General features: G+C 41.8%; 1 protein-coding gene across 2 annotated transcripts in view; it reads left to right on the top strand.

Moving 5' to 3' along the window:
* adam12b (ADAM metallopeptidase domain 12b) overlaps positions 1-26,292 on the top strand; it is a 141,457-nt gene that overhangs the window by 68,259 nt on the left and 46,906 nt on the right. For both annotated transcript variants that reach the window (XM_049600643.1, XM_049600644.1), the window contains exons 6-11: positions 2,383-2,572; positions 5,343-5,408; positions 6,188-6,259; positions 6,686-6,855; positions 8,652-8,736; positions 12,990-13,138. In XM_049600643.1, coding sequence (XP_049456600.1) covers positions 2,383-2,572; positions 5,343-5,408; positions 6,188-6,259; positions 6,686-6,855; positions 8,652-8,736; positions 12,990-13,138 — 732 coding nt within the window. The remainder of the gene's footprint in view (positions 1-2,382; positions 2,573-5,342; positions 5,409-6,187; positions 6,260-6,685; positions 6,856-8,651; positions 8,737-12,989; positions 13,139-26,292) is intronic.

Here is a 26,292-nt window from a genome sequence, read left to right as displayed (position 1 = left end):
AGCAATTAGAGCATCTTTAGCTTCTGCACTGTGACATATTTCCCAGTGTAGGGGAATATTTGAACCGTGTACAATTACAAGAGGGATCTACATCAAATCCTTCGTATTTGATTAGAACGCTAAAAAGTGGGCAGGCTAAGGGTCTAGTGGGACATGTGGCTACAGTGAAGCGACCCCCACACAGGCCTCCTTCGCCATCATGTCAGTAGGACGAGTGGTGAATGACTCAGTCCTCCGTCACATTGTTTTGGAAATGAAACCAAAGGTTTTACCCACTGATATCCAAACAACCATCTCTTCCCATCTCTCTCCACATAACTCTGTGAGCTATTACAACCCACAAACAGAAATGCAGTTTTATATGACTGGTGTGGCTAGCTAGGCGCCAAAAGTCTCATTTAATTGGATTAACTTTTGTAAAAGTTCCTGAGTACTGAATGAGTCATCAAACATTTGAAACCCTTGTACAGAAGCGCATATATTTGGCATATAACAAGAGATAAATGATGAATTAACACAGGGACACAGGATTAACTGGCAAAATGTAATGTGTATTTCATAGTGACTTTAAAGTTACCAACAGTTTATGAATATTAATGATGTGAGAGGGAGAGGGGATCATTTCAATAACAAGAAGAAGGCTGATGTATAAGAATACTGAACTAATATAAGGCAGGATAAGAAGTACTTTTTTGTCTCCAGAGGGAAATTTTGCTTGGGCAATACCCCTATGCCCAGCTGTAATCAGCTTTCAGTACAGTGGTTCTCTGCTGACAACAAAAATAAGAACAGAAGATACATATACTGTTCTGCTCATAAGTTTATATACCCTGGCAGAGTTTATAATATGTGCACCATTCGTTAAAGAGAACATGAGTGATCAGGCAAACACATTTCTTTTATATTTAATGGGATTTAAATTAAACTATAAGGCATCACATATTAGCACGATCACTACAAAGATCATTATAAAGATATTGAGTGGGTCCCCGTTCAAAAGTTTGCATACCTTTTAGCTGACAAGACAAATATTATTGGTAATTACTTTAATATATATTTAATAGGTCTAGGAGACTTGATTATTGTACAGCTTTATAGTGATGGGGAGCTATGTAATTGACTATATGGAGAAGGGGTGGGAATAAATAAATGAATAAGTTTGTACTTTCACACTGCTTTTTGGACATGTACATCAAAGCATATGTTGTTTTCAGTTTTCATGCTTACTTCAGTAAACTTTTTTTTTATGTCTGTCTACCACTGTATGACTATTTCGTTTATTTACATGTTTGAAATAAACAGCTAGTAACTAACTAACTAAGTTGTTAATAGTGTGTATTGCTCCCTTTAGCATCAATGACGACTTGCAGTCTTTTGTAACGGTTGTAGACGAGGCCCTTCATTTTATCAGGTGGTAGAGCTGCTCATTCTTCTTGCCAAAAAGCCTCCAGGTCCCATAATGTCCTGGGTATTCCTGCATGAACTAGTTTGAGATCCTCCCAGGTCAGGAGACTGTTAATGCCACTGTAGAACATTCACTTCTTCTGCTGTAGCCACTGAAGGTTCCACTTGGCCTTGTGTTTTTGATCACTGTCATATCGGAAGGTCCAAGTGCGTCCCATGTGCAGCTTCTAAATTTATAAATGCAAAGTATACAGTATTTTCCGGCATTTTGACATTCACTCCCTCCCTCTAATGTCAGCAATCCACCTCATTCCCTCACAGTAGGAATAGTGTACTTTTTGTCACAGGCCTTGTTGACCCTTCTCATAACGTAGTGTTTGAGGGCCGTGAACAAAGTTTTTTTTATCTCACCACTCCAAATGACTTTGTTCCAGAAGTTTTGAGGGCTGCAGTATCAGTCACATTATCAAAAAATGTCCAGGTTCACACATTAGCCCAGAGGTGTGTAAATATATGTATTATTCAATTTTCAATTCAATTTTATTTATAAAGCCCAATATCACAAATCACAATTTGCCTCACAGGGCTTTACAGCATACGACATCCCTCTGTCCTTATATTACACAGTAGTATTACACATGCCTTGAGTAAAGATATAAAAACATAGGCATTGTAGAAATGAAAAGTCATTAAACCATGACAAATATGAATTACATAGAGCTTTTGTGCATAAAGCCATGAGGAGTTTTAACACTAACAAGACTAGTGTTTAAAGCTCTGTGTGGTTTGGCCCCTCTGCCGAGATTTAAAAAGATCTTTTATAGTTTGTCTTCAGTAGAAGTCGGCCTGTAGGAAAAAAATGCTGCCTCAGTTGTAACATATTCCATTAGACAGAGCCACATTCAGTCAAATTCTGCGTTTGAGAGATTGCTTATGCTTGAAGGCTTTGTTTTCAGACTTGCGCTGCTGTCTCTGCAGAGGTTTCATCGCGCTTGAAAACAAGACGTTTATCATTGAGCCAGCGCCTGGACATGACAGCGGTGTTCACCTCATCTACCGAGTGGAAGAACTCACGCTGACCCCGGGATCCTGCGGCCACGGCTTCAACATGTCCTCTGTCGCCCCTGAACACCACATCAAAAGCCCCTTTCAGTCCTTCCACACGAGGGTGAGATCAGAATTATGTTTTTTATCATAAAGCTTGCATCAGAGACAGTACATATCACAGTTCAAAGCTGTGTTGTCATCGGTGTTAGCAGATTTTTCTTGTTGTATTTAATTTTCAAACGTTTCTGGAGAGGGTGAGACTGACATTCACTTGATGAAAGATAAATGGGCTTTTGACCAAAGATCAGAAACTGGCACGTGGACCACTTTGGATGAGTTCCCAGAGGGTGTTGCCATGGGCTTGACACATTTTATCTGCGCTTAGAGCCCAAAGTCGAGGGCCCATGCAGGTTTGGCCAACGATTTACATGGTGCAGGTGCAGCATCCATCTGCCACTATTCCCAAGCATTAAAAACTCCATCTGAGTCAGGAAGTGAAACTCACCAACATACAGTAGTTAATGACCCCTGAGTAATAGCTGGGCTTTGCCATTTTAGAGGAGCATCAGTTCTGTCTCAGCAGACGGGATATTAAGCAAGAGGATCACTGAATATGGATGGATGACACTGCATGATTTTGTGTGATAACTATACAGTGCTGATACTGGGATGAAGTAAAGTTACTGGTGGCTTAGTAGCAGCTTTCTGGCACACTTGCTTATTTGCTTTTTTTGCCAATAGTTAGATGGAACCATTGATACTACCCTCATACCTGATTGTTAAAAATGAAGCTACAGCTAGAAGCTTAGCTTAGCAGAACTTAGCAGGACTGGAAACAGGAAGAAACATTTACGGCAATTACATCACTCCTGAAAGTCACTCAGCCCAAGAAATGTCACACCCATGCTCTCATCAAGTGTGATGCTGAAAACTGTGGCTTCTTTCAAACCTGCTGCACTTGCACTTTGATGGCATTGTTCAGCACTTCTGGCTGACATGGGAATGTCTTTTATTCTTGATTTCATTGTCCCTTTGTTTGGTAAATCCATTAAATAAAATCTCTGAGCTTCAGAGGAAAGTCTCCTTACCGTGTTCGCCATAAGCAAATGACTTTCCACATTTTCCAATTCAGTGAGCAATGATAGCGCAGTGGTTCCCAACTGGTTGTCGTGGTCCCAAAGTGGGTCATGGGTCCATTCTGAATGGGCCACAGGTGACAGGCAAATGTTTCAAGTTTGTAGAAAACAAACAAACTTTTTTTTTTTTTTTTTTTAAGATATTTTTGGGGGGCATTTTCAGCCTTTAATGGATAGGATGGACGAGTGTGAAGGGAGGAGAGAGCGAGGGAGTGACATGCAGCAAAGGGCCACAGGCTGGAGTCGTCTCAAAATGGTATTTAACACTTAAAGGCGCTGTATGTAAGAATGTGGCCAAAACGGTTACTGCACTCAAATTGAAAATACTGCTGCGAGTCGTGTCCGCCCCCTCCCCTACAGATCGGAGTTTGCTGGACAGCGGCACACTGGAGACTGATTTGTTTGCCCACGGGTGGCTGCCGTGGCAGGGCCGCGTCACCGTGTCTTTGATCTTCGGTTTTCCAGCGAACCGTTCGAGCAAGTCGGGCTTCTCTGCTGCTAACGCTGCTGCCGGGATACAGCGGAGGAGGAGCTGGCTGCTAATACTATGTACCGGGACACTGCTAATGCTGCTTGCCGTGCTGCTAACGTTTGTTTCTCAAAAAAATCAGTCGGGTTGATGACCCACCTGCACATGGGCTACAATGTATGATCGAAAATGAATGACAGTTGAAAGTATTCGAAATGTCCATCCCAGTCTGGCTATGATGCTAGTTAGCCAACTTTGGGTAGAGCTTACTTGTCGAGGAGATGAGTAGCCACTTGGACATCCGATTTCAAATTCTTCTCCGCTTTCAACCGTCTCCACCGTTCAAAAGCATCTCCTATATAGACCCTCGCTTTGCCTCGAGTTTTGTCTTGGCGTTTTTGGGAATCATAACGAGGTCGTTTGGGTTCGTCGCACCATCTGCCATTGTAGCTCAGTCGTAACTGTAACTGATGCTGAGACTCTACTGACTGTGTGACGGGTAGACGGTGGTGGGTGGCGCAACAGGCCAAAACACAAATTAAAAACATAAACATGGGGGCACCAGCTCACCTGGTAGAGCAGGCACCCCATGCACAAAGGCTGTGGCCTTGCCGCGGTGGCTGCATGTGAGCTCAATTCCAATCCGTTGCCCTTTGCTGCATGTCATTCACCCTTTCATGCCATAGCTGTGCTATCAAAAAAAAGGTTAAAAAAAAAAAAACGAAAAAATATCTTTAAAAAAACAAAAATTTGGCATGCACATGAGAGCAGTTAGCATTTCCATAAAACTCTTGCACACCATGTGCCACCATTGACATGCTTGCCTAAGGTTGCTGACCCCTGGATTAAACAAACAACATATAACATATCTTGTATGTATAACATGATGAGCTTTAAAGCTACAGGTTGTTTTTTTGCCTTTGGCCTGAGCAAGTCAAGTTGTTTCCCTCTGTTTTTAGTGTTTATGCTAAGCTAAGATAACCAACTGCAAGCTGTCTTATAATTAACGTACAGATATGAGATTGGTATTGATTTTCTTCTCTAAGTCTTTGCAAATCTTTTTTCAGGTATTGCAGGCTTGAAAGGGTTTATCTTTAGGCTTTTAATATAAGCCAACAGGAAGCGATAGTACATCCATTGTGTGTCTATGATATTTGCCAGTGCTTGAAATATAAAGTCACCTGATCTTAAGGAGGATCAAGTGGATAAAAGTACTTGAAAAACATTTTTTTTTTAGCAAATCTCAAATCATTTACTAACAAGCAGCATCTCTGTTTTTACTACAGCATAAAAGGCACACTCAGAAGACAACCAAGTACGTTGAGCTGATCATCGTTGCAGACAACAGAGAGGTAATGCACCCACTTCACCTCCATTCACAAATGCCATGTTTGAACAGCAGAAAACAACACAGTGGAAACACAGCAGCCCCTCATGTCATGGAGCAGAAAAAAGCAGGGTAAGCTGTAGTAACAGCAGAGCAGGTCCCGCTGGGGCTGCAGAATTAGGTCAGTGTGCAACAAGCAGTGTGGTCTTGTGGCAGAGGCTTCGTTTTGACAGGAAGTGCTGAACGATTCCCCAGCTGACCAGACAGGAAACAGGAAAAAGTCGTGTGGATACAGAAGAGTCCCCCGTAAGCACTGACAAGCTCATTGTGGGGTTTCCTCTTGGCAGCCCTTTGCTAATGCCCCTGACCCGCATGGAAAGAGAGGAAACGGTGAAAAAAAAGAAAGGATAAGGGATCAAGAATGTTGTCAGACTCAGATTTGAAGTACAGCACCAACACAGGTGGATACACAGTAGGGTGGAAATAGTATGTTTGACTTTGCTGCAATTTGGATCAAAAGCTTTGCAGGCTGTCAAGATCTGCCAATATACCTGCTCCCTGCGGCCACGCCATTTGTCTCTGTAACACTAGGAGATTTTTCTAGATCCAGATGGTCACAGCTTGACAAGCTGCCTAACACTCAGTAAAACGTATTGCCTTTGCGGGTGTCCAGCGTTGTTTCATGCCTTTTAGTTCTGAAGATGACTGTAACTACAGTATTATTCATGTCTTCATGCAACTCAACTACCTCTGAGCGGACATGTTCCCACGTCTACCGCTGATTACATGTCTTTGTGTTTTTAGTTTCAGAAACAGGGGAGGGACGTGGAGAAGGTGAAACAGAGACTGGCAGAGATAGCCAATTATGTGGACAAGGTAAAACATCCTCTCCCCTTTGCACAGAAGGGATAAATCACTTTTTTAAAATAGAAATATTGCTGGCAGCGGAGATTAATGGGATGACTGTGTGATGTATTAATGTCCTACTGGAACAGCTGCTTTTAGTCTGTCTAAAAGCTCTGCTGCCAGAGCTGTGGATCTATAGCCAGCAGATATAGTAGGCAGATGGATTTGTTTAAGGGAAGCAGAGATAGAGACAGGAAAAATACATGCTTTCATCATGTAGAAAACATGAAAAATTCTAACACAGAAGGTTTCATTCATTCAACTGTTTCTTCTGTGAAATACAATCTAACTGAATTGAGTAACCAAAGGTGACAGTGTCTTTGATCATTCATGTAATCTAAGCTCCATAAGTCTGCCGACCTTTCTCTCCACACCGACTCTCTCTCTGCTTATCAGTTTTACAGGGCCCTGAACATCCGGGTGGCCCTCGTGGGTCTTGAGGTGTGGAGTGACTCTGATAAATGTCCCGTCACCCAGGATCCCTTCACCACCCTGCACGAGTTCCTCGACTGGAGGAAGGTCAAACTGCTGCCACAGAAGCCTCACGACAACGCTCAGCTCATAAGGTGGAACTTTAATTTAACAGGAGATATCGAGTCCAGAAATGAACAGAAAAATGTTTATATTGGTATGCAAACATAAGGCCGTACTAATGTTTACATGACTCAGCCCATCAGCTGCTTATACTTTGCATTATTGCGAACCATTTTCCAGAGGATGATTTCCGACCCAGTCAGCAATTGTTTTCCATTAAATTTCCTGTTGGGTGTGAATCATGTTGCTGTAAGTTAATTTTCACAGCAAATTGGAAATAATTAAAAATATGCTGCTACCTGAATGTTTATTTGGATCCCCATTAGCTGTCGCCTTGGCAACAACTACTCTATTAGGGTCCAATTGTACAATCAACAAATGTTTGCACTTACACCACATACAGTGAATAAAACAGTTGCAATATCACCATCATCTAGAACAAAGCATTTGACAGTACAACACAGTGCTTCCCCTGGGATGGAGTTATAGCAGGGAAGGTGCTACAACGCAAATAAGAAAAAATGCACAAAACACATGTGCAATTTTATTATTATTTTAGAAAATCTTAATCTTTATATATCAATTTTTTTATTGTAATTTATTTATCCATTTATTTTATTTTATTTGTCCATTTTTTATTTATGCATTTATTTTATTTTATTTTATTTATTCATTTATTTTATTTTATTTGTCCATTTTTTATTTATGCATTTATCTTATTTTATTTATCCATGTTTTAATTGTATTTTTTATCACTTTTTTAATTTTATTTTATTTATCCATTTTTCAAATTTTATTTTACTTTATTTTATTTTATTTTATTTTATTTTTTGTCAGTGTCCGTGTGCCTTGCCAGGAGGTTTCTATCAATGCATGTGGAATACCTACTATATACTATACCCTCTACATCTGTATCCAGATGGGTCTTCCAAATGCTATTTATTTCACAAATGTTTCCTCGCGTATTTATATCAAGTAATTGCTTAAAGTTAACGTTCAGTACTCGCGTGAAGTTGCAGAACTGTTTTCCCTTTGGCGAGTGATAATTCTTAATCCATGATCAGCATTATTTGCTTCATTGTCGACGTCTACCTGGTGCTTGTTGTTGTAATCGTTGTGCTGACCATATTGGGCCCACAGTCAATGTCCAAGTCCTATGCCCAAAGTTCCTCATTTACATGTTTTCCTCACAGATGTGAGAAGTGACCGGTGCACAAAGCATACTCAGTGGATATTAATGTAACGTTAATTTCATAAGATAAGACAAAGCCCTCTCCTTTCCTCTCTTCCCCTTTCTCATCTCGGAAAAATAAATAAATAAATTCAGCAGCAGCAGCGGCGGTCATATTTCAGTACTGGTGTGATGCTGCTGCCAGATGCACATAGGGGGAAAACTGAAACATGAAATCTCAATTCATAATGCAAAGAAAGTTAAAGTGTTTTTTACTTATTCATGTTTTAGGCTTGTTCTCAAAAATACCCGCTTCAGTTGACAATCCCACTGAAATATGGCTCTGTGCATTTCCTGTTCTTCCATGTGCTGGTCTTTGAGGTAGTGTTATGTTACCTCTCCTCACCTGTTTGATAACAGTGCGTACTTCTAGAAATTAAATATGTTTAATTGCAGATAATTTGACTGTTTTAAAACCACTGCATTTGTCAGCAAAGTTCATCTGCTACATCTAAACCTGGTAGGACATTAATCTAAACCTTACTAGAAATCCAGCTGCAATAATAATAATAAGTGGGTAATAAGCTTTAAAAACATACAGCTGGTTTCATCCTGTACATTCTTATCTCCTCATCGCCATACTTCTGTCCCTTGCAGCGGGGTTTACTTCCAGGGCACCACCATTGGCATGGCGCCCATTATGAGCATGTGCACAGCTGAGCAGTCTGGAGGCATTGTCATGGTGAGTATAAAACCTTCGTGCCGCTCCCACCCTCCTCTTCCTCTGTGCAGCCTGATTGTATCAGTGTGGACATTGTTCAGATTCAGCAGGCTAACACAATCCAGACATGATTTACACAGAAAAGGTGTTCGCCTTTTTCTGGCAGGAAGTCGTGCTTTTAAACATAATGATATTTGTGCTGGCGCTGCCTCAACATTCATGGCCTCATCATTACCACAAACACCAACGTGCACAAAGGAATATGTAAAAATAGACTCTCAGTGGTTATGCACCCCCTTGTAAGGTCATTTTTAGTCTTGCTATCATTCAATCAGGCTTTCCTTTGACATCTCTAAAAGGCTTAGTGGGGCAGGGGGGTAAATCAACGGCCACGGCGTTTAAACAAAACCACATTTACATTTTTATGAGATGTGATAAATTGTTTATGCCAGCCCTTAAAGAGCACACTTTCGAAATTTTTACACACAACTGCGCATCACCCCTGGTACACTGAATTATTGCACATAGAAAATTAGCTGCCTGTTGGGCTCCTCTGCCGGCTGGAGCACTTGACATCTATGCCAAATCACAAAGTGGATATCAGCCCAGTGCCATTACGCTCCAGCCCAGATGTGTATCCCCCATTAATAGATATGTTTTCTGCTGGCCGTGGCTGTGGTGAGGCATCTCCAGATGTTTGTCTTCCCCATTACTTAGAGATGGCAGATGGCTTGGACGGAGATTAAAGGGCCATGTTACCAGTCAGAAGGCGGTCAGATGAGATGAACCATTTCTCAAACCGTTCACTACCACGTGTGTTAATCAGCCTCAAATCCTTTATTTGCTCCACATGGCCTTTCAGTTTAAACACCATAATGCTATTTATTTTTCCCCATTAAACTCACATGAGTCTTTCTATGTGAGTGGTTTGGTTCAAACTGTGACAGCTCACAATATCCACTTTTTTATAAGGTATTCTTTGCAGGGAGTTACTTTCTCACATGGATGGGAAAGATATCAGAGAGACTATCGGAGCATTTCTTGTAACCAACACTATCAAATTCTCACCATCACAACAATGCCTTATAGCTGCTTCAAAGTAATGACTGTGGCTTCCAAGAGTTTCATCCATTTCTGCTGACTCTGATATTACACTTTTTTTGTGAGGAAGCGCTCAGCTGTGAATTGCGCACACACGCCGAGACACACACTGATAAACATGACAGGAGCAGGGGAAAGTTTTCCCATCCTTCTTGTTAAAAGGCGGGGTGCAGCTCCCCACGATGCCGCTCTGTAATCAGAGCAGAAAATAGCGTGCCCTCAACTGTGACGTCTGACCCCGCCTTCAAAGGAAGCGTGTGATTTTCTCATGTGGAGAACTTTTGAATAATGCAGCGAGATATACAGTAGCTACGTGGGCGACTTCTTTCTCAGGATTCTCAGATTTTAAATGCTGACTTGTGCGTAATAATAAGAGTGGGGGCGTTTTGTTATGTATCGATCAGCTTTGTTAAATATATAACCAGCATACCATCAATTATACAGCATTTATCTGGCTGGAACACGCTTCTCTGGCATGGCTCTTTTGAAGTCACAGACATTTGTGTTTGGATTTAGCCAACAGGCTGCTGGCAGTAGCTTCATTAGTACTATACATACCTGAGATCAGTATCAGTCTTCTAATCAGAGGCCTTGTCCACACAGGTTTCATTACAAATACAGCTACGCGTTTTGTTTTTTTTCCGGCCAAACACATTTTACGTCACTTAAAACAGACCTTTTCTAAAACTTCATTCAGGGTGAAGATTTCAGAAGCTTTTCAGTGTTGACATGCAGACAGAGAGAAATTAGTTTTTGGCTTGAGACGTCAGAGTGTGTGCCGTTATCTTCTTTATGAGGCGTCACAAATGAGGTAACTTTTACTGCAATGGCAATGGTGGCCAATATAGTGCTGGCTCAAACCTTTCGAACAGGGCTTTTTACATATTTACACATAATGTACAGTCACTTTTCACTATATGGAAGAACAGAGGCGTCAGAATACCAACAAGGCCAACATCATCTTGTCAGTGAAGATTCTTAGTCATCCAGGTCATGATAATCTTGAGTGCTATATTGTAGGCAACTGGACTTGCTTGAGTTTCTTGAAGATGTTTCTTCTTCTTAAGTTCTGATGGACTGGAGTGGAGTCGTAGGCTTTAAAATCTGTGTGGGCGTGAACCCTTACAGGTCACGTGTGACTCAGAGCTCACGTGACCTCAACGACTATGTAAGGGTTCACACCCACACAGAGTGTAAAGCCTGCAACTCCACACCAGTCCATTATATCTAAAGAAGCCTCTTGGATGAGAGTCTTAAAGAAACGCAAGCAAGTCTAGTTGCCTATGATGTAGCATTTACAGTAAAATCAACATCTTCTTCTTCATCTTCTTTGTGTGGCTGTAGGGTTTGGGTTACGTCACCGCCTGTTGGTTTGGCATGCTCTTACCAAACCAAGAAGGGGGGTGTTGACTTCAATGACAGGCCTTGTGTGGATGGGAATTTTTTTGAGAATAAAGGAGGGGAAAACCCTGCTTTCAGAAATACCCCTGTCAGTGTGGACTAGGCTTAACTTGCTTATTCACCATCTGGCAAACTATTCATTTAATGTCGCAACATCAGTAAGAATATTCTCCCAATATTATTGTGGGAAGTGTTTGCAAAATCACGAATGAGATGATAAGAATTGATGGTCAACGTGTTAAACTATGTTCTGCTGTTATGCATTACATTAATTTCATTTAGATAAATGTCTGATCAGTCACTTTCTATCACCGAATGAGGAAACAACAATGGTGATTGAACCCATGGCCCATTGATGAAAGCCCATGCATTTGCAGCATAGTATTACATCATCACACATGACAGTGGTGATTAACATCATCACATATGAATACAATTGGGCTCATCGAATCCACAAGAGTCTCAGCTCTCTAGTCATACCCAATTTATGCAATTCCAAGACTGGTTAGGGACCCTGTTATACAGAAGTATTCAAATAAACCATTTTTAGGAAAAGAGAAAGATATACATTTGTACTGCATGCAAAAACCTGCATGGTTTTGCCAAAACTGCATGAGATTAGCACCAAGTGGGCATGTCTGTAAAGGGGGGACCATTTATAATTTGATATCTTGAGATGAGAGTTCAAGGGACCTCTTGAAAATGGCAAGTTTTTCCCTTTGCCGAACTGTAGTTTAACTTTGGAGCATTATTTAGCCCCATTCCAGGCACAATTGGATGCCTTCGGTTGTCTAGGCTCATAGGATACCACTACCTTCATGTCAGCTGAAAAGAACGTTTACTTTTGATTATTGACCCACCCACCCATGATACTCTCTAGTAAGCTTACCCAAACCCGCCCCATCCGCGGGTTGTGGGTCGACCCGTGCAACTCTGTCAGCCTGGTTTCAAACCTTAGTCTGCAAACAAACACCGCAATTACTGCTTATCGACATAGGTGCCACCAAAAGGAAAGAAACAGTGATCTCTGAGATTGTAACTTTACCAACTCATTGGGTAAACCTCTTAAATTTCAATTTGCTCAGAATAATGTGTTCAAATATCAAAATTCAGCTCAAAAATGACACAAAATGATCATATCATCACAAGACGATGTGGATAAGAAGCTGTCATTTTGCCATTCATCTCCATCTGTCCTTGTTCCAGTCTCACCTTGGCGTATAGTACGGCACTAACTTCATCTCTCAGTCAACCCATCAAACTCTCCCTTGTCTCTGTCTGCATCTCAACCCGTCTGTCTACAAAACTAGGTGAAACCGAAACTTCCACCACTCCCTCGTCATTCTCCGTCTCTGTCTGGCATTTGTCTTGCTTATCAATGCGGCAGCGAGTCATACAGCGCTGAGTTTATGGAGCTTACTGCAGTCGCAGTCTCCACCAGCAGCGGGTATGATTGGGTCTGCAGGGGTAATGGAATGGCAGATGAATTCAGGCCTCCATGAGGAGAATGAGTAATAGAAGAAGGACGAGGGGCCAGATCGGACAGTTATGAAATGTTTTGGGAATTGGGCATTTAAAAATTGTCTTCTTTGAACTTTGCATTTTCTTTCTTCTCTTTTTCCCCCTTTTTGTGAGCGATGGTGCACCTTAGTAAGGCTTGGTTACAAAGTGTGACTTTGTGTGAATTTCATGTCACTCACAATCAAACATACAAGATTGCACATAACTTACATGTTCTCACGTTCTGGTGTCCCTTTTTTTCTCTATCACAGGATCACTCTGAGAACCCGTTGGGTGCAGCTGTGACTTTGGCTCATGAGCTGGGACACAATTTTGGGATGAACCACGACACTCCAGAGCGCGGCTGTGGCTGCAGGATGACGGTTGACCGTGGAGGCTGCATCATGACCCCGTCCACTGGGTGAGTTTCTTGTGATCTAGTTCATACAAAACAGTTTCCATGAAGAGATTAAATGTTTGCAATCAAGGTCAAGATTAATGTGATCCAAATGTTCCTGCTGCTGGACTGATGGAGACAGCTGTAATTTGCAGCTAGATTTTAATTAAACGCCCAATTCACCACACTATTATTGCAATTATTACTGTTTTCTTAAGTGTTTCACTACTATAATGTATTTAGATTGTAGCTTCAGGCTGATATGGCTTATAATTTAAAAATACTAGCTCAGACATGGGTTAAAATTCTGCACTTTAGGCTGTTTACCTCTGTTGTGGGTGCATCGATTTAAAGCTGTTAAACAATTACCCTTTTAAAGCCTTGTTTCACACAGCTGCGGGATTAAAATGTTTATTAGTTTTACTTTTCTGAATAAATTAGGACTTTTTTTTTTCACCTGAGCAGTCAAAAAAGATTGATTAAGCTCCACAGGTTGGATCATGTTCATCTGTACACGGTGCTCCATTGTTTATGTGTTCTTGTATGAGAGGAAGCTCAACACACGCACACACACATAGACACACAGTTTGGCCTGAGACTAAAGCAGCTGCTCTGGTATTCTACTTGTGTTGCCTGGGTTGCCGAGATAACACTGCTGCTGCAAGTGATGGACTCTGTGACTGTTGGTAAACAGCGAGCAGATAAGGCGAACCCAGAGCGCAATACCAGATTTCACTCTTGGTCCGGTGCCAGTTTGGTTTGTCTGATGGTGAGTCCCGCAAGCCACAGATGAATGTGGTCAGGGTGGATTCCATAAGACTGTGAGGAAGACGACGATGACAGAAAGCCGCGAGACACAGTTACAGTTGGTATTTGGATTTTTTTTTTTTTTTTTAGTCTTCAGTGTACAAAAGAATTTCTCACACAGACCCACCCACTTCTTAGAAAACCATCATCTGTCGTAGCCTTCATCTGTCCCACACATCAGTGATATTAGTGGTGTTAAATCATGCACGTTGATGGGGATTTGTCCAATTTTGAGAATATACTGTAGCAGGAAAGGTTGCCAGCCGGGCCGCTGCTGACTATTTGGGTGCCCTGAGTGTAATTGCTTTGTGGTTATGTGTATCAAATAGCTTATAATGGTTTAACGGTGCCTATTGTAGTTGTGCTTAATCTTAACTTTAAAAAAGTTCATCATGATTGATGATCAGTGGCTGTTTGGGTACCCTCCCAACACTTGATGCCCTCCACACAGTGCATGATGTGCACGTAGTGGCAGCACTAGTTGCCAGATCTTAAAAAACGTTGTGGGTGAGCCACAGCTTCAGCTGTTTGAGTTTAAGGCCAGTGTTTACGAGATGGTGGTGGTGCAGTGTTTTCCAATTTGAGGTGAATCAGTCATCAAGCAAGCAGATTAGAGACGTCCTTGACTGTAGGTTGGTTAGCGGCGATCTACGCAGGCTGTCAGGGCGAGGATCAATAACAGTGCTGCAAGCACTTGAAAATATATTAAAAACACCTGTTCAACAATCCAGTAGCAGACAGGACCAAAACATATGGCTGTGGGTTACCAGGTCACACCCACATCATAAGCAATTCTCATCTACTCCTGAAAAAGTTTTGCAAGTTTGCAGCGGGTCAGATGGAGTAAGTATTCTACGCCTGAAGCATGTTTATGGAGAATGAACCATAGCTAGACCGATGAACTGGCCAGGGATCTGTATCAAGGTTGTTTGTGTATGTCATGTGGTTTAGATTACTTTAAGCCAATGTATAGTCATAGGATTTTCTAAACTCCCAAACATTTATATCAGTTTTGGTCAGCAGAACCCACATTGCGAGGTGCCCACAAGCTCACCTGCTGGAGCGGGCACCCCATGTACAAAGGTTGTGTCCTTGCTGCAGGGGCCATGGGTTTCGATTCCAGCCCACAGCCCCTTCCTGCATTTCATCCCCACTTTCTCTCCCCCTTTCATGGTAAAGGCAGAAAAGCCCCAAAATTATCTTTTAAAAAAGGAACCGTATTGGAAAGACTATACAATGAACCAAACCAATTGCGAAGACACTTTTGATATTTGTGAGTCGAGCTTCTCTCCTATTGCATTGTAACAAGTCCACGCAGTTAAATACATTCGGCGTCATACATGCCTTCGGCCATATCTTTGAGCTAGTTTACTGTGTCTGTCACTTAGCTGCTCATTAGTCACTTACTCTACAGCAGGACACAGCACTTCAAAATAAGAGTCCTGTGCTGGAAAGTCATTGTACCTAAAAATACAGTGTTTTTAACAAACTTAACACGTTTGTAAGTCACTTGCGGCCCATTCAGAATGGACCCATGACCCACTTTTGGGCCGCGACACACTAGTTGGGAACCACTATTCTTAGGGAGAAGATGCACAGATGAAAGACACAGTTACAATTACATCACAATCTGTCCCTGTGGATTTATGATTTTGCTTGCACTAGTTGTGGTTATTGTCATTACACGCTGACTGAAAATGCAGAATAAGGCTTCAGTTATGTTCATAAATCAGCAGAGACACAAAGGAAGAAAACCACGGGTGGCGTGTGAGCACATTCTATAAAAATGCCACAAAATCTGCTGAAAACACATAAATAATATAACGTACTAAGAATTGTCTCAGAGATCTTGAATGACCTTTTACTACACATAAAAAAAAGAAGGGAGGGGGAGGGGCTGTCAAAAACTGTGCTTATTTGTGCAGCCGCTGGCAACAGTGAGCTCATCCTGCTGTTCTCATACTACAACATTTATTACAGAGGAACACCACGGGATTTATGCAGTGTAGTTTTATGCGCTCGACGTCCTGACATGACGACTTTCCCGCAGCTCGTCAACGGCCAAAGATATTTAATGATGTCATGCAGAGCGTTTAGAAAAATGACTTCATGATCTAAATGGGTGAGAATGAGTCAGAGTGGTATTGAATTCTCTGCAACAGAACAGGTTAATGAAGCACAGTCTCTGCTTTTCAGCACTCTCTGCTGTGTAATTATGAGATCAGACACATTAATAGTTGAGTGAGGTGATCAGTGACCTTTCATTCTGAAACTCGCTCCTCTGTTTGCTAAGTAAAGGCTGGGATAAATCCATACACAGCGGTACGCTGACATTTTGCCTGGCAATTTTGTGTTCATACCCCGACTCCAAGTATCAATATTTCCATGTTTAATTATCAATATTTAATTGTGCATTGACCATTGCTCACTGCGGTCTGTATGTTTTGCACAATGAATTTAATGGAGTTCATTGATTTTTACAAAGCTGTTGATCAGTCAAAGTCTCACAGCGTCTGCAACAAAACATACTGAGGTGTGATGAACACAAAGAGAACTGCAAGATAATGCAGCACATTAACAAGTCACACCCTGAGTGACTGCTTTATTACGTACACCTTTACAATTAGGTGAAGTCCAGTACAGCTGTGCTGTTAGCTTATCAGATTTAGTTTTTCAGTGATACTGAATCAGACAGTCTGCGCAAGTGTTTGCCAGCTGTTTAATTTTCTACTGCAGAACTTTGGCAAAATGTTGCACGTACACCTGGGAGATAAGGCCAAAAATGTCATCATGATGAAAGCTTTTGTATCAGTAGATTAGAGCTGCCCCCGACTAAGACTTTTCCTACACCACCAATAGTCGTCATTTAGGGCCATTAGTCGCCCGCATGTTTACGATACTAATTTAATTATTAAATTACAATACACTCACACACTGGAAAATAAACAACATAAAATTAATTTTGAGAAGGTGAAGGATGAACCCAAGGTGATATGTAAACTCATCTTCATTGGTCGACTACAAACATGACGTATCATCTGAAACATGGAAGTAGCTACATGCCCATTAGCCCACAGCATCATTAACAGGCGGTTCGTTCAGTGTGTGACGTGCACTTGTAGATAAAATATAGGCCTATATTAATAAAGGTTCATTAGTAGGGATGCACCGATCCGATATCTGGATCGAATATCAGGATATCATCAAAATAGATGGATCGGGTATCGGAAAATGCAACCTATACCTGAGGCGATCCTTTCCTTTTAAATCTATTGTGATGCGAGCTGCGTTGTACATCATGGAGCGGAGGAGAGAATCTGCTGTGTGGAGGTATTTCACACTATTTCAACTGCTGTTTGTTTTTTTTTTGTTTATTTTTGTTAAAGGTAGATAGCTCATCATTGCATTAATCTGTTTCATCTTGTTTCATTTTATCGTAGGAAAGAACTGTGTAGTCATCAATGCCTGCTGCCTCTAGTCTTTTGTAATGTAAAGGTATATAGCTTTTTAGGTCAACCATGGTATCGGATCAGTATCGGTATCAGTATCGGAACTGAAAAAGCTGGATCGGTGCATCTCTATTCATTAGTACGTTTTTGTATTTCTCTGTACTGTAGCACAGTGTTAACAATGTTACTGATACTATTCTTTCTCATACCTTGAACTCAAAACATTGTGTTGGCCAGCCCTAAATATATCATTTAATAGTTACATTGATATCATAAATATGATTACTATTGGTTGACTAGGAAAATTCTTCATTGGGGGGCAGCCCTAGTCGCCCAGCCAAAGTAAAACCATGAATCTATGGATCATTTCAACATCTTTTGACTCATTGTTTTGGTTTTTCAAACCATAAAACTGAAATGTTTCAGTTCAACTCTGCCACTGTCATTAAACCCAGCAACTAGCTGGTGAACAGAGTGGAGCGTTTAGCAGGTAATGAGCCAGATATTTCCCTCAGGAGGTGGTGGAGATAAAAACAGCTAAAAGCAGAGTAAATATCGGACTTGCATTTGTTAGGTGAACACAAACAAAACTCCAAATGAATGCTAATGTTGCTGTGTATCTGTCGGATGTGCAAATAGGCAATTTGTTGTCTTTACAGCTTATTTTTCTGTTTTCAAGGGGCCAAGAAAATGAAATCAATTACCGCTGCTTTAAACCTATATTAATGTTCTTCATGTACTTCCTTTGTTTTGATGCTATTAAGGGTGAGATATCCAGTGTGTTGTCTAGACAGTGTTGTTGTCTTGATGGTATCAGTCCTGCTGCGTCAGGCTATGAGCCACGAAGCTCAAAGTCTGGAGTTTGTCATGGGAAACATTTCACCACGTCTCTGAGCCAGCTTGAAAGATGAAAATTATGACTTTAAGTTCAAGCTTAACTACTTGTTTCCCAAATTGAATTTCCTGGACTGTCAGCCCGAATTCACAATTTCCTGTTGACAGAACCAATAATTTCACACAGCAATCTAGAACTAATTTCCCCCATCACAGATCTGGTTTCTTTTTGCTTTATATTAGCAGCCTCCTTTGACCCTCAGCCCAGATGCCTTGAGAATGTTAAACACATTGTTGTAAAGCAGTGTAGCTCGTTTGACTGTGTGTTTTGGATATTCTCAGCTTAGACTTGCTAATGGTGGAGAGGACAGGCTGCATCTAAATGACGTGATTATCAGTGACGCTGCCAGCTGCAATCAGGGCCAGGGCACACAGAGAGAGATCCGCAGAGAGGTGCTTTATGCCTGGATAGACAGGCGGAGCAAGGAAGCGGTGGTTTTATTTGTCTTTTATCTCTCTCAGTGGTAAAGCAGGAAGAGAAACACAAAGAGCGATAGAGGTGAGAGTGAGAGACAAACGGGAGAAAGACGACAATGAAGGCATTGTTTGGGTACACATGGATGTCTATGACATGAAGAGTGGGCACGGGAGATTTGTGTCATAACAATAAGTGGAAATTTGAGGGGCAGAGGTGAGGAATAGACTTGGACGTTTTGAAGCAGAGATGTCTTTTAGAAGTTGAGCTAAGAGTTGCATCAGAGGAACGTGGGGAGAAAGCTCAGAAGTGCTTTCCTGTGTCTATATGTGTTGCTGGGAAGAAAGGTGAAGCCCAGCAGGGAGCTGTGGCTGGACTTTGAGGCCAAGAGGTGAATTCTTTGTCAACACAATATGAAATACCTTGTGAGTCTTGTTATTTTCTTGCGGAAATGACAGAGTGCAAGCGAGGTGAGAAAGTACAAAATATCATTATCTGTAGACATTCTGCTGAGGTGAGGAGGGAGAGAGCTGCTTAGGTTGCCGGTGGATGAACGTTTGCAGTAAATTTAGGTTGTGTTTTGCTTTTCCTCCTGATATTTAATCACCATAGGCTTCTGCCAGTGTTGCAGCCTAACATTTACCGAAAGGTCAGACATGTCTCTCCTGCTTAGCTCGGACTAAATGCATGTCAGTCTGTAGAGCAGCTTAGAGAGCAGCAGAGACAGCCTGATGTCAGTCAGAGAGCCTACAAATAGAAGAGCCCTTCATAGCTCTCGTGTGACCAATGTGCTACTGTGTCTTCCTCCTCTGAACCCGCTGGCCTCACGTGCTGAGATGATCAAACTGACAGGACTCGTATGCACTGCACATAAGGCTTTAGATCCAGGAAAAGCTGCTTGGTGCACAAGAGACTGTACCTCTGCATCTCTGTACAGTGTGAAGGCTTTTTCGCTGAATGCATGCATGACAAACAGGAGGTGCAGGTTTTTGTAGGATTTCATTTAGGAGGCAGGGGGAGTGCTTTGACACCTGCCCTGTTTGGTTCAGTTCAGTGGATCTCAAATTCATTTGCCCCCTAAGTGTGGTTCATTTGAGCAGGTGTGAACACAGCAATCACACTCAGGTGCACACCAAAACAACCGGACCAAGACCTTCTTTAAGAGGTGGTCTCGGTCCGGTTACAAATGAACTCTGGTGCAGTTTGTTTGTGGTGAGAACGTGTTCCGACCTGGATCTGAACCAACTGCAGTCGCATGACACATTGTTTGGGTTAAACATGAGCATGTTACAGTCCTGGAGGATTATTAATGTACTTAATGTACTCTTCTTCAACGTTTTGTTTACTTCCTGGATTTTTCCCTGCATGGAAATTCTGACCAATCAAGAGCAGTTTTCTCGCACAAGGCATTTGGTCTGGTCCGCTTGTAAATGCTGCCGTGAGAACACGAACCAACTTGGCAATTATGCAACTTTGGAACAAAATTAGTCCCTGATTCAGACCAAAGCAAACTCTAGGTCTGAAAGCACCCTCAGGGCCAAATTCACAAAAGGATTGCATGGCTTTTGCGGCCGCTAAACCGGTAAAAATGGAGCAAACAGATACCGTCTAATTCACAAAGCATGCGCTGAGGGTGAAATGCTCCACTAACTGCGCTGCCAAGCAGATTACGTCTCGGTGCTCCAGTGTTATTTGCACGTATTTAAATGAGGTAATATGTATATATTTGGTGCAAAAATTGCCCCTTTCTATGCAAATGAGCCTCATTGATAAACAACGTCTAATTCACTAACACCAGCGCTAATAGCCACACGCAGTTTGAGTGAAGTAAATAACGTCTTTAGAAAGCTGATGCAAACTGGGCGCTCCTCTGTGGAAGCCTCTCGCCCAGACTTTCCAGTGATCGTGGCAGCAGTGATCGTCTGTTAAATCAGTCTGTAAATATTATTTTGACATTATTATTATAATCATTATTACTTTAATGGCATCCGAAGATATTGATGCGTTGAACAGGTGACAGTCTGCGGTCGTTCTCAAAACGCACTTCTGTCACGCGCTTCAAAAGCAACTTTCAATAATTTATTTTACGAAACGGGGGAAACAAACGTGAAGAAAAACGGTTCCATAATTCATATTAAATTCAAAAGATAACGAAAAAACAGCTCCAAGTGAGAGGGAATAGTGATAAAGTGGTCAGACTTGGTCAAATCCACAGCCTCACCCCATCCGACATGGTTAGACTGACTCACCAGCAGACATCACTACATGAGGGTATACAGTATTCAGTACTTTGACAAACACTTACCATGTCATGCCATGTGGCTAACTGCAGTCAGGGGCAGATCAGGGGCAAACTGCACTCAGCTGCCAAACTTTGTGGGCGTGTTTGCGCTGGTATATCATGAGTGCAATATCCTTTGTGAATAGGACGTTAAGACGGAGCAAACTGCGGGTGCAAGTGAAGTGCAATTCAAGGTGCTATCAGCGTCCGCAGTTCATTCTTTGTGAATTCGGCCCTCAGTGTCTTTGAAACCAGACCCATACTGGGGGAAAAAAAATCTAATACAGTGGTTCCCAACTGGTGGGTTGTGGTTCCACTCTGAATGGACCGCCAGTGACTCATGAACATATTGAGTTTGTAAAAAAAACACTTTATTTTGAAATACAGTGAATTTCTGCCACAGAGCTTTCTACTTTGAAGTGCTGTTTCTCGCTTAAGAGTTAGTGACTAACAAACAGCTGCTTAACAGAGACAGCAAATTAGCTTGATGACATGGCCAAACACAAGTATGACACTGAATGTAATAAATTGTGCGGGCCATGAACTAATGACTAAGGAGAAATGTGGACCCCATGGCTGGACCAGCTGGAAACCACGAAAAAAAAAAAATCTTAACCTCTGTTGCTTCAGTTTTGATCGTTATCTTCTTAAATGTGTCTCTTGTGAGTCTCCCAACTGAATGGAAGTGCAATTCTAAATCACTGTTGCACGCCTTTAAATCATCAGTCATTTCAGGCCAGTGTTTCAGCTGATAAGTGAGTCTGTCAAATCGCAGCACATGGGCTTGTTTAGGTTGAACAGTTGTGTAGCATTATGATTATTTTTTTGTTGTTCTCTTTGTGATGTTGGTGTGCATCATCTGCTCAATTTAAGATAGTGAAAACAGCTTTGAGTGTCTGTCAAGTGGAAGGAAGGGGAAAGCTGTTCTGCAGGAGGTGCACTCGTGTGCACATATGTGCCTTTAGATAAACTGTTGTCATCAGCAGTAACTGAGAGAAATTAGTTTAACGCTTTGACATTGTTCGTTCTTTGAACGCTTTGTTAGCAGTTTAGCTCACCTTGTGCAAACCTGAGCAGATGGTATGTTCTGAAGCTGTGAGTTTTTCTTCTTTCCTTTACATTGTTTTGTTGAACTTTTTCTTTTATTCATGGATTTCTGCGCACGGTTCTGCTTTCTTTAACATTCTATTAAAAGTTGTCCAAAGTACATTTACTAGGGGAGTCTCCAGGCACCTCAGAAGTTGTTTTAGGGAGTCTCCAGGCACCTCAAAAGTTGTTTTAATTTGATTCAAAGGGCTACACTAGGACTACAAAATTATGGATGCATTTTGATGCATCAAAATTTGTTATTTCTACACATGCTTTATTTTTCTCTACTTTTAATTCATAGTGTATTTGTAATGATCCATGATTAATTAAAACAGAATTTACTTGCATACAGTGTGGCTCTTGTCCAGGTCTCTTTTTCCATCAGCTTCACAGCCACAATGCTGCCATACCCAAGCTTTTAAACCGGGGGTTGGCCGTCAGATTGTATCCATCTGCGGATGATCACGTTAACCCATGGATACTTATGCCAGTGTAGTGTTAGGTTTTTGCACACTGTAATATTTCACCCAGAAATAGTACTATGTACTGTTGGTTTCATACTAAGGTTTGGGACAGACTAAAAAATCATTCTTACTGTTTTAGCATTGTGATGCACCCAAGAATCGATTTTTCCCCACCCCCTGACATTTACTGTCCAGATGAAGACAGGGCTTCAGTCATTATGAGTGTATAGGCTGTTTTAGTATGAGTAAGTTAACCAGGTGAATGAGAACGCACATGTACTGTACATGAGTGACAGGATACACATTCCTGCCGGTGGTTTCGCATTGTGGTAATGGGGTGGCTGTGGCTCAGGAGGTAGAGTGGGTTGTTCACTAATTGGAAGATCGATCCCCCTGGCTCCTCCAGCCCAGCATCATGGGCAAGATACTGAACCCCAAATTGTTCCTGATGTCTGTTCCATTGGTGTGTGAGTGTGCGTGAATGGTTACTGAGCAGCAGACTGCACCTTGCATGGCAGCCTTGGCCACCAATGTGTGAATGGGTGCTTTGAGAAGACTAGAATGGGCCATACAAGTGCAGTCATATTTACCATTTACCATATTCCCTGACCTGCAGGTGGTGGTAATGTGCCAAAATATGCTGCAATGCAGCAATAAAGACGAAACAAAAAGAGGACTGCAAGCTTGTAAACAAAGATTGAAATACTTGAAAATTAGCTTTGCAAATTCTTTATGAGCATAGAAATAACTTCAACATGTTTGTAAGAGCTCCAGGATACATGCAGTGCTCTGTGGTGAGAAACACTGGTTGCAAACACAACTTTTGTTTGTGTACAAGAAAAGTCCAGAGGGACCCTTTAAGCAAATCCCCCCTTTCTGAGAATCAGCAGACATGGCAACATGCAAGGGGGAAATTTCTGTTTTTCTTGCCTTTATACTGACTACAAATGGAAACAGCTGAAATGTTATATTAGATTTCTTATTGATATGGCCAATAAAAAAGCAGAGCAGATATCGCTGAATGTTTTCTTCTGTCTCTGTTATTTGGCAGCTGACTGAGTCTGCAGCTCGTCAGTGAGATAGCACCACACATTTTCCTCTGACAGCATCACAGTTGTGTGAGGCTGTAAGACACTGATGAGATTCTGATCGTTAACAGTGTGCTATTCACATTGTGAATGGCATATTTGCCTTTCAAACATTACCAACCGCCAGAAAGGAGCTGACTAATTAAATTTTGTGTAACTGTTGTGCACAGCCAAATTAGTTCCACCCCAGCAAACTACACCTGGAGAGGGTGCAGGGCTTTATGCTAATATTATCCAGGGAAACCTACACTCTCTGCTCGGCTAATTTCCTGAACAGCAGAGCAGCCGTGTGGTCTCAGCTGTGATAATACACACCTTCAGCGAGGGTCTGTTCCAGACTGAGATCTGCACATTTGAGCTGTTGCTACATTATTAAATGCTGATTTATGGTGCTTCTGTCTAGAGGTTTATCAGAAACTGTGACTTGTTTTCATGGTGGTGCAAACGTGGTTGACTTTTCATTTCTCTCAACTGAGGCAGTGTTTTTATAGCGCTCCTCTAAATCTATTTAGAATTAAACACAAAAATGTAACTGAAGAAGATATACTTTATTAATCCCCGAGGGGAAATTCATTTTTTTCGCTCTGTTTTCATATAAACTGAGGCCTGAAATACACTCACATGCACAAACAGGACCTACACATGAATTAAATGGAAAGATGTCAGAGTGAGGGGGCTGCTAATGGACAGGCGCCTTAAGCAGTTGGCAAAGGGCACCTTGGCAGTGCCCAGGAGGTGAACTGGCAACTCTCCAGCTACCAGTCCACACACTATACGTGGTCTGGATGGGGACTTAAGCCAGCAACCCTCCGGTTCCCAACCCAGGTCCCTAGGGACTGAACTGCTTCCCCAAAAAACTGCAGACATGCATTAAAAAAAACACAGAAAACATCAAAAGCCTTAAAAACAATTTTATTTATCAGCTTCCTACTATGATGACAGTTTTCTACAAAGGTTAAAGCACTTTTGACTTTTGTGGAGGGTTGTCCCCAACTAAAAATTTTTCTAGTCGACCACATTTAGGGCCATTAGTGGACTAGTTGCCTGCATGCTTACGAAACTAATATTATTAAAATTAATATTATTATTTTTATTACATATTTTGGGCAGGGGAACACAATGGTTTGACTTCAAGCTCTGAGAAAGATATGCTACAGTAAGTGGCTAATGGGCATGTAGCTACCTCCATGTTTCAGATGATACGTCATGTTTGTAGTCCACCAATGAAGATGAGTTTACATATCACCTTGGGTTCGTCCTTCACCTTCTCAAAATGATCCCACACTTTGGATTTCCTGCCCGACATGTTATTAACTAGCCTGTGGAATAACCGCAGGTACCAGCCCTGGAAATTAGAGGCCGTATACATGCAGCATCTTTAACCACCTAGGTCTGGCGCTGGGTGCTACTTTTAGGCGCCTGTTTAGTGCCAGCTTTCAAGAGCACGGCGGCAGGTTGCATCTGAGGTCGCTAAGCAACCTTAACAAGCATCGTACAGCCTATTTACCTAAAATCCTGAGTGCAGAGCTGATCTTCTTCCAGGCGCTGTTTATAAGTGTGTAGGCCTATCGTCCGTGGGACAGATGTAAAGCTCTGGGTAGCCCTGCACTAACATGATCAACTTTTCCGTATTTATCAGACTGAATATTTACAGAAGAAGGGAAAGATATCTGTCGGCTGTGATTGGTTTGTAACGTGACTCCTGTCTGACCGCTGAGCATGGCCACTTCCTGTGTCTGTCCTGTCAAATTAAATTCCCACATGGTCCAGTCCTATAGGTTTTAATCCATTTGACAAGGGGCAGCTTCTAATAGAGTTTTATGTTTGTTTGTTTTTCTGCGACTAAGCGACCAATGAAATCTTGCCGAGTAATGACTTTTCTGGTCGACTAACATTTGGTCGTATATTAGGGGATATGTTGCAGTTCACCAACAAGCCATTGTCTAGCTGCATAGCCTACTGCACTTGAAACATTCTCCATACTTCCACAGTCAGTGTCTGAGCAGTAATTTAATGTTGTCTTTTCCTGTTCACTAAATTAATTTCCATCCTCCCCCTGAAAGCCGCAGACTTTCAGCCGATGGCACAAAAACACTTGGAAAGCACCACAATATATTCTGGCCTTTACTTTGCATTTGTGCTAATCAGTGTCTGGACAGTAAACTCCTTTGGTGTGTCTGCTCATTGTCATAAAGAACCACACCAGACAATGGGTGACAGAGAAGCACGATATTCTTGCAGCATCCCTTGACACCCTTTGAGGCTGACACGGCATCTGTTATCAGGAAGGAGTGGGCACCTGTTACCTGCGGGGATGTCAGCTGCAAATTAGGGCTGCAGCTCAATTATCAAGGCCCTGTTCATACACAATCACCGGCCACATTAGACATCAGTTAAAGATAGATCATTTAGAATGATTCCTTGGCTGCCATCATGGCTGCTCGAGGTGCCCTCTGCTTTAAATAGTCGAGCGTATAAATGACTGAGCACGTCTTAATCGCTCACTTGTAGAAAGCAGCGTTTAATTGGATGTAAATGTCATTTCACAGATTCAAAGCCCAATCAGTAATATTACATCACTTTTATGTTTTTTGTGTGTCAGCTTTGGCATTTACTAGCATAAATTGTTTTTATTTTACATCATGAAACCAGTAGGAGGGGTGTGTAGTGTATTAGTGATGGAGAACATAT

This window comes from Epinephelus fuscoguttatus, linkage group LG16 (assembly GCF_011397635.1).
Source record: "Epinephelus fuscoguttatus linkage group LG16, E.fuscoguttatus.final_Chr_v1".
Classification (NCBI taxonomy): domain Eukaryota; kingdom Metazoa; phylum Chordata; class Actinopteri; order Perciformes; family Serranidae; genus Epinephelus; species Epinephelus fuscoguttatus.
Note: the sequence above shows the minus strand (reverse complement) of the source record. Positions and strands in the feature narration are given on the sequence as shown.